Raw genomic sequence first — 11,812 nt, 5'->3', positions numbered from 1 at the left:
AATCAGCAAGAGGTTGATATGTCCAGATTTGTTGAACCTCAGAAATAGGGAATGTTCTTAGTGCTTCTGAAATTGTAAAGACAGTATGATGCTGAAGACCTGATGCCCCAGACCTGCTTAGAACCTACATGACATGTGTCATTCATTCACATATTTGCTGTGCTAGCCCCTGTGCTTGGAGTTTCAGAGGGGAGAGATTCAAAACAGAAAAGATGAGAGCCTCTTTGCTCTCCAGCAGCTCTGTCATCCAGGAGGAAAACATAAACCAAAAAAGTCCATTCTTAGAAAAATCCTATATAAATATAAATTGTGATTGGGGCACAGAAGAGGACAAGATCAGTTAGCCCCTGGCCACAAGTCTTCTCTCTCAGTGATTGACACCCAAAGAATGAGGCTGTCCTTCCTGGCTCACATAAGCCCCTCTGTCCCATAGTTTCCAGGCAGCAAATTCCTCGTCTTTTCCTCAGAAATAATTTTCTGCAGAATATAGACATAAAAAAATTTCAGGACACATTTTTTTCCATCATGAGGGAAAAAGGGATAATTTCATTGCATTTATGTTGAAACTCCCGCCTCCTCCTTTTACCAAATCTCCACAGTCTTCCCGGTTCTGCCCTGTTGACTTGTGCTGTCAACCCTACCCCAAATCCTCCTCCCCCCACTCCTTGAGCTCAGTTTCAACCATCGCTCTCCCACAGATCTACACAGCACGCCAGAGCATGGTGGTGCCCTACAGGGCCCCCAGCAACATAGCTGGCTCTCAAGAAACAGTTTTTCCAGTTGAATGAATGCAGCTCTCCCATGTCCATCAATATTCTGTCCAGTCCCTGAAGCTTCTCCTGTGTACTGAGCATTCAGTCTTAGCTCTAATCAGCATCCTCTTTATGGTCCGCTCTGAGTCTCTACCTGATCAGCATCCCATGAGTAGATGTCCCTGTCCAGCCCTAGTGAGCACCGTCGGGGAAAGAACCGTTGCAGCCCAGTCAGCATGCTTTAGGGGTCACTCTCAGTCAGCTGGTCAGCACCCTTTGGGGGACAGCTCCCCTGGCTTCGATCAGCACCCGAAGGTGGACAGCTCCTCCGGCTCGTGAGGGTCAGCCTCCACCCGACCTCCCTCGGAGACAGAACCCTGGGGCCTCCTCGCTCCCGAGAAAGCCCGCCGTTGGCCAGGATTCCCCGCAGGCTCCGCATCCCTCCAGTCCTGAAGACTTGCGGCGCCCATCCTGGTGCCCCGCACCGACAGGCCCCTCCCCGCTTAGCCCCCTCCCCGCCCACCCGCATCCCCACCGCCCCGCCCTCCCCGCGGCACCTCCTCCCTGCGCCCTGCGGCTCCGCTGCGCGGCGTCCTGGCCGGCGTCGAGGTGTGTCGCGGGCGGGGTGTCGCAGGGCGTGTCACGAGGTGAGGCGGGGGCTGTCAGGGAGGGAGCGCGGAGGGCGAGCGGCGACCCGGCGCACCCCTCCCCCGCCGCGGTCGCAGGCCCTTCCCGGAGAAGATGGCGGATCGCGCGGAGATGTTTTCTCTTTCCACCTTCCACTCGCTGTCGCCTCCGGGCTGCAGGTACGCACCTCGGCGTCCCGGTCGTCGTCGCTCCCTCACCTTCCTGCAGCCTCTCTCTGGCCCAGCCCCTGACTCCTCCGACCTCTCTGCCATCTCACCCCCACCGTCCTTGCGGACCGAGGCCCCAGGCCCCTCTCTGGCCCTGAAGCTCTGACTCCTGCTCCCCACCCCCACCCTGGGCTCCGTATCTCGTCCAGCCGGAGTAACCCCTCTCTCATTGCCCGCTGGGACACGGAGCGGCACCTAGACTGGGCAGAATGGTGGGCGCACCCTTTGAGCCTGGCAGTGTCCTTTTGGCCTTGGGTTTCTCTTCAGTAGAGGCCCTAACCTGGCCAGTAGGGACCGTGCAGGGAGAGAGTAGAAATCGACTCTGGAGCGGTAGGTGAAAAGGACTGGGCCTGGGAGGGGCTGGGCCTCTGGGTTATAGGACTGCCTTGAGCCGGAGAGGGGGAGGCAAACAGGCTGGACACTGCTCCCAAAGGAGGATCGACCCCTCCCTGTCCTGTTGCTGCTGCCGCCGCTGCTGCAGCTCCCCTCCCCCTGCTCTGCTCTGGATGACTCCCCTGAGGCCTAGCTGTGACGGGGAGGGGCCTGGGGCAGCACGTAGGGAGGAAGGGTGGGAGAGGGATTGGGGGAGGGCTAGTCTGTATCAGATGGGGGAAGAGATCCAAAGCAGAGCAGAGCTTGGGGGTCAAGGTGACAGTGGGAATTGGAGTTTCCGGAGAACATGGTGCCTGGGAGCTGGAGGTCTCCCTTGGCCCCTCCTCAGGACCAGCTCCTGGGCAGGGGCTCCAGTGTTGGTGGCTCTCTGACTTCAGCCTCCTCTCCAGGCCTCCCCAGGACATAAGCCTGGAAGAATTTGATGATGAAGACCTGTCTGAGATCACTGATGACTGTGGCCTGGGCCTCAGCTACGACTCAGACCACTGCGAGAAGGTGGGGAAGAAGTTGGGTGCACAGAACCAGCTCAAAGGAGGGTCTCACTTAGGCTCTGCTTATCATTCCCTTGGAGTTTTAGGGTGTTATGAGCCCTGATCTTCTCCCCTTTAGCCTCTTAGCCTTGGGGTTTCCTTGGTATCCAACTTCTCTCATTCTCATTGTCAGTCCTCCCCTGCCTATCAGCAAGCTAGCCTGGGGGAGGGGAGTTGTGTCTTTGCTTTGGATGCCCTCTGTCCTCTGTCCTCAGATTACTTCCCACAAAGATCTATTCTCTTCTAGCTATCATCTTAGCAGGGCCTCTCCTAGCCCTGTGTCCATACCTGCAGCTTCCATCTATCTATCACATGTCTCCACCCTGGAAATCTTTTCCCCTTTACCTCCTGCTTATTCCCCTGCTCCATATTTCTGTTTTCATGCATTCAAGAACATTTCTGAGCAACTGCCATGTGGCAGGTTCAGGGGGCTTCCAGGTGCCAGGAGTGGAACAGGACAGCTGCCTTTAGGAGCTTGCAACCCAATAAGGGCGAAAAACATGTAAGAGACAGTGGCTGCCCAAGTGTCAAGGGTTGGATTCCAACAGGGATACAAGGTTGATGAGGGAGAGGGGAACCCAATTCAGACTGAGAGAAAGAGGGAGTCTTTCCAGAGGAAATGTCAACCATGCATGAAGTTAGCAGGAGCCAGGCTGGTGGAGTAGGTAGGAGTAACTGGAGGTGAGGAATTGCCAGCAAAGGGATTACATGGCCAAAGGCTCTGGGGTTGATGCAAGCTTGGTGAGTCCTCGGATGTAGGCTGTCTCTTCATTTCTGTGTCCATTTGATATTTAACATCTACTGAGCCCTATGTCTAGTTTTTTGAGATGAGTTGCATCAGTGTACAATATGGACATGACCCTGCCCTGGTAGGGCTTGCAGTCTAGTGGGAGAGACAGACCAAAAGCCATGTGCAGTAACTGTTAATTGTGTTAAAATGCTGAAATGAAGGAAATGGAGTACTTGTGTGGAATATGATGGGTTGGAAGAAGAGATGAGGCCACTCTGAGAATCTGTCACTTGGCCTTAGGAGTTTGCACCCTTCCCAAGAACTGAAGTGATTTCATATATATATATATATATATATATTTTTTTTTTTTTTTTTTTTTTTTTTTTTGGCCAGGGCTGAGTTTGAACCCATCACCCTCAGCATATGGGGCCGGCTCCCTCCTCCTTGAGCCACAGTTGCTGCCCAGAACTGAAGTGATTTCTATGTGTTTTATACAGAGTTCCAAAAATGTCATTCTGTTGATAGGGGCACAGTGAACTGGAAGGAACTCTCCAGTGACTTGCCCCTACCTGCTTTCCCCTTTCTTAGCACTGGGTTGGAGCTGGGTCACTGTCACACTCTGGCCCAGCCCTGCCATCTCCATCCATCCGTCTTTCCCTCCTGCAGGACAGCCTCTCCCTGGGGCGCTCCGAGCAGCCGCACCCCATCTGCTCCTTCCAGGATGACTTCCAGGAGTTTGAGATGATCGATGACAATGAAGAGGAGGAGGAGGAAGATGATGAGGAAGAAGAAGAGGATGAGGATGAGGATGAGGGGGAGAGCAAGGAGGGAGGAGGCCCTGGCTCAGAAGTACCTGCCTCAGAACACCTTATTCCCTCTCCTTCCTTGGAGGAGCCCCACAAACACCGGCCCACTACACTCCACCTGACTACACTCGGTGCCCAGGTAAGCATACTGACCCTCATCTTCCTAGAGCTAAGCCTGGGTCACAGTACCTGGATTCTATACCCTGTAGCAGCTGGTCCCTGTCAGCCATGGGAGCTGAAGGCCCCTAAGACTGTTGTCTGGTCCCTCCACCCCAGGACTCCCTGAACAACAATGGGGGCTTTGCCCCAGTGCCCCCAGCCTCCTGGAAGGAGACAGCACTGTGTTCACCACCCCAGGAGTCCCTCAGAGGTGAGGGGTAGGAAGGAGGGGGGAATGGGCTGCTTCTGGAAGGTCTGGCTCATGGTGATCTTGATGGTGACAAGTTTCCACTGCCCAGCAGAGCTCTCTGGTTCCCCCCTGCCCATGGAAGCAGGGCCTGGTGAGGCGCAGTCATCAGTGAGCCCAGGTTGTGACTGCGAAGGGAACCGACCTGTGGAGCCCCTGGCGCCAGGTGAAGCCTCGCCCTCCTCAGATCCCGGCATTGAGGCCGACCTTAGGAGCCGCTCGAGTGGTAGCCGCGGGGGACGTCGCAGCAGCCAGGAGCTGTCGTCCCCGGGCTCAGATTCGGAGGACGCCGGCGGAGCGCGCCTTGGGCGGATGATATCGTCCATCTCAGAGACGGAGCTGGAGCTGAGCAGCGATGGCGGCAGCAGCAGTGGCCGCTCCTCGCACCTCACCAACTCCATTGAGGAGGCCTCATCGCCTGCCTCAGAGCCGGAGCCCGAGCCCCGGCAGGAACCCCTGCGCCGCCCCGCCTTCCTGCCGGTGGGCCCGGACGACACCAACAGCGAGTACGAGTCTGGGTCAGAGTCGGAGCCAGACCTCAGCGAGGACGCAGACTCACCCTGGCTGCTCAGCAACCTGGTGAGCCGCATGATCTCCGAGGGCTCCTCGCCCATCAGCTGCCCCGGCCAGTGCCTGTCTCCGGCACCGCGCCCGTCTGGGGAGCCCGTGCCGCCTGCCAGCGGTGCCACTGAGGACACCGGGGACCCGGCAGTGACAGTGGCGCCTGGGGGTGTGGAGTTGGTGGACATAGAGACGTTGTGCGGGCCTCCGCCCCCTGCGCCCGCAGCGTCTCAATCTGGCTCCGGGCAGCCGGGCCCTTGCCTCTTCCTCAGCAACCCCACGTGTGATACCATCACGCCACTGTGGGCTTCGCCTGGCCGCGCTACCCGGCCAGGCCGAGCCTGCTTTGCGGCCTGCTCTGAAGAGGAGGACGACGAGGATGAGGAGGATGAGGACGATGCTGAGGACAGCACAGAGCCCCCGGGCGGCAGGGGCCCGGGCCCTGCAGCTCCGCTGGACGCCTCACTGGTGTACGATGCAGTCAAGTACACGCTGGTGGTGGACGAACATACGCAGCTGGAGCTGGTGAGCCTGCGGCGCTGCGCTGGCCTGGGCAGCGACAGTGAAGAGGACAGCTACGGGGAGGCCAGCGAGGAAGAGGCAGGCGCTGTGCTGCTGGATGGTGGTCAGGGCCCTGGGGACACTTCTCCAGAAAGCCCTGACCTCACCTTCTCCAAAAAGTTCCTCAATGTTTTTGTTAACAGCACATCTCGATCCTCCAGTGAGTGAGAGGCTGGGAATGGAGGTGGCCCTAGAGGAACAGTGAGACTCTAGGGCCCAGGGTCCCTTTTTGTCCTAGGGTAGCTTGAGGGCATGGGAGTGGTCAGTGCTGGGCACTGTCTTCTCCCTAGGACATGGTCCTCAAGTACCCTCCAGAACGCCCTTGGAGTAGGGAGTGGGTTGGGCAGGCTGGCTCTGTCCTAGTACTACATGAAGGGGTTCAACTTGTTTCCCTGACGAAGGACACCCATACCAGACTGCTGAGGGGAGGGAACTTGGCTCTAGCCAAGGCTAGACCTTCAAGTACTTTCCTTGCCCTACTTGAAGTCACTATCTCTCTCTTAGGCACTGAGTCCTTTGGCCTTTTTTCCTGTGTGGTCAACGGGGAGGAGCGAGAACAGACTCACCGGGCTGTCTTCAGGTACAACCTCCTTCCTTGCTGGTGGTAATCTCTACCCTCAGTCCACAGGTGTTATGGAACACTGGTGGACATGACCCAGCCAGTCTTGCCCCTCCCCCAGTAGCCTCTCCCTTGACATCAGGTTCATCCCTCGACACCCGGATGAGTTAGAGTTGGATGTGGACGATCCTGTGCTGGTGGAGGCTGAGGAGGATGATTTCTGGTTCCGTGGCTTCAACATGCGCACAGGGGAGCGTGGTGTATTCCCTGCCTTCTATGCCCATGCAGTGCCTGGCCCTACCAAGGACCTGCTGGGTGAGGCCCATCACCAGGGGCAGGGAAAGGGGCAGCAGGTCACCCCAGACCCTCCCCACTGTGGCCTGACCTGGGCCCTGTGTGCCCCCAGGGAGCAAGCGAAGTCCCTGCTGGGTGGAGCGCTTCGACGTGCAGTTCCTGGGCTCTGTGGAGGTGCCTTGTCACCAGGGCAATGGTATTCTGTGTGCAGCCATGCAGAAGGTCAGTGTGGAGGTGGGATGGGCATAGGCATAGGGCCTGGGTGGCCACCCACACCATCACCACAGGCTGGCACAGTTCCCAAAGCTCCTCCAGGGAATAGCAGCTCCGGGGTGGGCAACTTTGGCCCTGAGTCAAGGCAGAGCTCAGCAGCTGTCCCCATCACCTTTGGGTCTCTTGGTGAGTTCAGTGGGCCTCTGCCTTCCCTCTGACCCCTCCTCCCCTTCAGCTTATCCTCCTCCTGCCTGAAAACTGAGACCAGCTCTCATAGCCCCTTCCCTGGCAGTCATCTGCTCCCTCGTTCATTTACTCAGCAGATATTTAGTGAGCACCTGCCCATTTGGCAGGCTGTGATTGAGGCTGGGGGCGCAGCAGGGAGCAGGAAAAACCAGCCTTGCATCCTGGAGCCCCCCATCGAGCTTACAGGGATCAGGCAGTGGGAAGACCAAGGTGGGTTGGGACTGTGCTCCTGGTACCTGAGTCAAGAGGAGCAGCCTAGCTGACAAATGGAAGGAAAATGAGGCAGGCTGAGTGCAGAGAGGTGACCAGCTCATCCTAAAACTGAGAAATAGGGCCTCTCATATCTTTCAGAATTGCATCTCACGAGTATTTTTTTTTTTTTTTTGAGACAGAGTCTCATGTTGTCACTCTTGGTAGAATGCCATAGCATCATAGCTCATAGCAATCTCAAACTCCTGGGCTTAAGTGATTCTCTTGTCTCAGCTTCCCAAGTAGCTGGGACTACAGGCCACAATGCCTGGCTATTTTTAGACATGAGGTCTCACTCTGGCTCAGGCTGGTGTCAAACCTGTGAGCTCAGGCAATCCACCTGCTTTGGCCTCCCAAGTGCTGGGATTACAGGCATGAGCCACCTTGCCCAGCCTGCATCTCACGAGTCTTCAATGCCAAGTTTCTTTAAACATAATCTAAAAAGAACAAAAGTTAAAGTTCTACCAAAGGAAGAGAAAGAGGCCCTTGTAGGTGTCTCAAGACCCTCTTCTCCCTTAACTTCTTCCTCAGATTGCCACTGCCCGGAAACTGACTGTCCACCTGCGTCCTCCTGCCTCCTGTGACCTCGAGATCTCTCTTCGAGGGGTCAAGCTGAGTCTGAGTGGAGGAGGGCCTGAGGTAGGGTGTGGGGGATGGGGGACCTGGGGAGGCTGGGGGAGGTAGGGTAAGATCAAGGGACAGGCCAGTGGGGATGTCCAGTGGGCAGGTGCAGGAGGGACCCTAGGCCGCCTGTCTGACTCACATGCTCTGTCCACCACTTATCTAGTTCCAACGCTGCAGCCACTTCTTCCAGATGAAGAACATCTCGTTCTGTGGCTGCCACCCCCGCAACAGCTGGTGAGAGCCTCCCCCTCCCCTAGAATCCCCATAAGCCCTGTGGCTGCCCGTTCCCCAACACCCTACCCCAAGAGTTTCTTCTGTACCTACTTGGCTCTGAGAGTGGACCAGCCATGTGGCACTGGCACAGAGCTGGCTGCAGATGTAAATCAGATGGGCTCCTTCCTGGTCTGGGTGAGGAGACAGATAGACAGGGAAGACTAGGAACCTTTTGGTGGTCTGGTGGTCATCTTGGTGGACTTTAGTGAGCAGACCCACAGAGGTAAGCCAGTTCTCCTGGGACTCAGAAAGGCAAGCCGCAAAAGACAAGCAGTTGCTTAGGGGTGAGGGAAGTGGGTCTCTCAGCAGGGAGCCACTGGGAAGATGAAGGGGTGTGGGGCACCAGGGGCTCTGAGGTTGGGTGTGAGGGAGCAGTGAGAGGTATCATGGAGCTTGCATTTCCTCTTGCTGGTTATGGCACCACAGAAGGGTCTTTACAGAAGAATGAGACACAGGGTGACAAGCTGGCTCTGGCCACAGGGCAGAATAGATTGACCCAGGTGCTGTCTGTAGGAGACCAGGTGGCTGCTGAGATTACCCAGTGCCATGTCAGGATAGGAAGTGTGCAGATGCAAGAGGCAATTAAGAGGTGGGACCTGATTGGTTGTAGAGACTGACTGACTGGAAGAGGTCGAGGTGAGATCCACCTGGGTACTGACTAGATAGTAAACCACACCCTGAGAGGAGATGTGGGGGTTAGTCATGGACATGGTGAGACTAAAGTGGCCATTGGTTACATGGGTCTGGGGTTTAGGAGAAAAACCCGGAGGAACGATATCAGTTTTGGGTAGGTAGGTAACCAAGACCATGAGGTAGATGAGATGGCCAGGCAGATGAGGCTCAGAGGAGAGAGAAGGGAGGAAGAGTTGCTGGTGCAGGAGTGCAGTGGTGGGCATGAGTGGCAGCCAGATGCAGGCTCCCTCCCAGCCACAGAGTCTTGCCTGCAGAGTCCTGGTGCCCTAAATGAAGGAGATAGGAGGAGGAACCAGACAGACAGACAAGCCAACCAGAGGCTCAGAGGGTCTAGAGAAGCTGGAGGGAGGTGGTGCTCTTGGGCAGACAGGATACAGGGTAGGCATGATGCTGCCAAGTTTCAGTCTGGGGCAGGTATGAAGGGCATCCTGGGGAATCATTTGGTGAAGAGAATGAGGAAGCCTCTACTGGTTGGAGAATGCTGGGCCATTTTGCACCTCCTCCATTGAAGAGGGAGATGGCTTGATGGGACCCACAGTTGAAAAGCTGCTCATCGGTAGAGAGCTAGGGCAGCGTGCCAGGGCTCAGAGGCCATGGATATAGGGGGCTGCAGACAGTGCTGCAGGAAGAGAAGAAGAGCTCTCTTTTTTTTGAGAGAGAGAGCCTCAAGATGTCCTCCTGGGTAGAATGCCGTGGCATCACAGCTCACAGCAACCTCCAACTCCTGGGCTCAAGCGAGTCTCTTGCCTCAGCCTCCCAAGTAGCTGGGACCACAGGCGCCCGCCACAACACCTGGCTATTTTTTGGTTGCAGCCGTCATTGTTTGGTGGCTCAGGCTGAATTCGAATCCACCACCTTAGGTGTATGTGGCTGGTGCTTTAGCCACTTGAGCCATAGGCGCCGAGCCTCTTTTTCTTATTCATGAGAGAAAGATGGTCAGACAAGTTGGTCTGGGGTTGGGAGGAGAAGGCTAAGGAGCTACTGTCTCTCTCTCATGGACCTCCAGCTATGACTGGGTCCAGCCTGAGCTTATGATAGCCTGTTTCCCTCTGCTGAGAAACAAGGATATTAGTGCTTCCTAACCTCTGTTCTTCCAGAACTCGCCCAGTCCTTCGCAGTGAGGAAGCACTAAGGAGACAGGGCAAAACAAATGGTTAGCTCAAGTTCAGGCATGGTGGCTCACACCTGTAATCACAGCACTCTGAGAGTCTGAAGCAGCAGGATCCTTTGAACTCAGGAGTTCAATATCATCCTGAGCAAGAGCAAGACCCCATCTCTACTAAAAATAGAAAAATTAGCCAGGTATGGTGGTGGGTGCCTGTAGTCTCAGCTGCTTGGGAGGCTGAGGCAGGAGGATCTCTTGAGCCCAGGCATTTGAGTTATGACAGCATGGCACTCTACCCAGGGCTACTGAGTGAGACTCTGTCTCAAAAAAAAAAAAAAATGGTTAGTTTATTTCAATGTGGAGTTGCAAGTCAGGTCAGGAATGCAGGGGAACCCATTTGCCCCTGGGTGCTGTGCTGCTGCAGCCTGGCTATGTGTCCTTGGGCAAGATACCAGCCCTCTCTGTGCTTAGCCTACCTTCTAGGGCTACTATGAGGTTTATGTGAGTTAATAATATAAAGTGTTTAAGGTGATGTCTTAGTAACACTTTGTAACATCTTACACTAGTGATTATTATTATAATTATTTGAACACAGCACTGAGATAGGTCTTGTGATATGTTTGTGGACCACATGAGCACATTGTCCTGGCAGTGACACTATGTCATGTGGCTTCCGATCTGTCAGGACCACAAAATTCCAAAGTCATGAGGAAAGGGATCGGATTGGCCCCAGTTTTGAGGGTAGGAGTGGCAGCAGAGGCTTGGAGTCTCATACTGTAGGACGCTGACTTCCTTTCCTTCTGGACAATACTTTTTACTAATATCTCAGAGAAGAAGATGGCAGGCAGGCATAAATGAGAGAGTTGGGGCAATGACTACATAAGTAGAGGGGTCAGGGTGGAGGTGCTTCTGCAGTGGAGCCAGTGAATCCAAGAGTGTTTAATGGATGGGGGTGTCAAGCCCTGTGTCAGTGCTGGGAAAGCAGCTGTGAGTTGGCAGGACCAAGGGTGGGGTTGGGTGGCCCCCATGAGGAGGCCTGAATAAGCCTGAGTCAGCAGGAGATATGTCCAGAGGATGGGGTAGAGACCTTGCTCTGTGGTCCTGGGGCAGGCTCTATATGGGCTACAGCAGGAGGCAGCACTGGCTCAGGGAAGGAAGATGCATTCATAGTAGATGTTCCAGCATGAAATTAACTTAGAACTTTAACTCCTTGTAGCTGCCCAGCACTGTGTTTGAGATGAGACCAAAAAAGACACTTTCAAATCTTAAAATCATGTGAACCCCCCCCCCCATTCCAGTGCCCTATGCTTCCCTCAAGCCCTTTGTTCTTGCCTTTTCCCTGCACATTACTTGGGGGCAGCCAGCAGCTGGGTCAGTGCTCTAATGCTCCCTCCACACTGCCATCCCCTACAGCTATTTTGGTTTCATTACCAAACACCCACTGCTGAGTCGCTTCGCCTGCCATGTCTTTGTCTCCCAGGAGTCCATGAGGCCTGTGGCACAGAGCGTGGGGTGAGCAGGGTCCTCAAGCAGGGCTGGGGTGGGAAGGCAGAACTGGAAGAGGGGTACAGAGATGGGTGGGGAGGTAATCAGGAAATCTGGGGAAGGAGAGCTGGGTATGCTGAGTAGAGAGGGTAGGAAGTGGTGGGGTAAAGATTTGGGGAGGAGCCTGGGAAAAAGATCCTGAGGATGGAGATGGTGCAGGGTCATGTGGGGGTGTGGGTGGAGGGCTGTGGCCAGAGTCTGGAAAACGACACTGTACTGTGAATATGACCTGGGCCAGGAGAGCTAAGGACCAAAGTTGGGGGTAACAGGTGAATTGGGGGTTGTAGAGAGGTGAGGAATTGAGGACTCACCTTGAGTGGCTGGTAGAGGACCCTCTCCCCGCAGCCGCGCCTTCCTGGAGTACTACCAGGAGCACCTGGCCTACGCCTGCCCCACAGAGGACATCTACCTGGAGTAG

General features: G+C 55.4%; 1 protein-coding gene across 1 annotated transcript; it reads left to right on the top strand.

Moving 5' to 3' along the window:
• Positions 1-1,340: 1,340 nt before the first annotated feature.
• Positions 1,341-11,812, top strand: MAPK8IP2 (mitogen-activated protein kinase 8 interacting protein 2). The gene is made up of 12 exons (XM_003783073.3): positions 1,341-1,558; positions 2,389-2,494; positions 3,926-4,204; positions 4,342-4,435; positions 4,527-5,753; positions 6,098-6,173; positions 6,295-6,467; positions 6,559-6,668; positions 7,686-7,793; positions 7,942-8,012; positions 11,263-11,361; positions 11,740-11,812. The coding sequence occupies exons 1-12, from the start codon at positions 1,494-1,496 to the stop codon at positions 11,810-11,812; spliced, it is 2,481 nt and encodes an 826-aa protein (XP_003783121.1). The 5' UTR covers positions 1,341-1,493.

This window comes from Otolemur garnettii, unplaced genomic scaffold, assembly GCF_000181295.1.
Source record: "Otolemur garnettii isolate 467f Iridium unplaced genomic scaffold, OtoGar3 scaffold00007, whole genome shotgun sequence".
In the NCBI taxonomy this organism is placed as follows: domain Eukaryota; kingdom Metazoa; phylum Chordata; class Mammalia; order Primates; family Galagidae; genus Otolemur; species Otolemur garnettii.
Note: the sequence above shows the minus strand (reverse complement) of the source record. Positions and strands in the feature narration are given on the sequence as shown.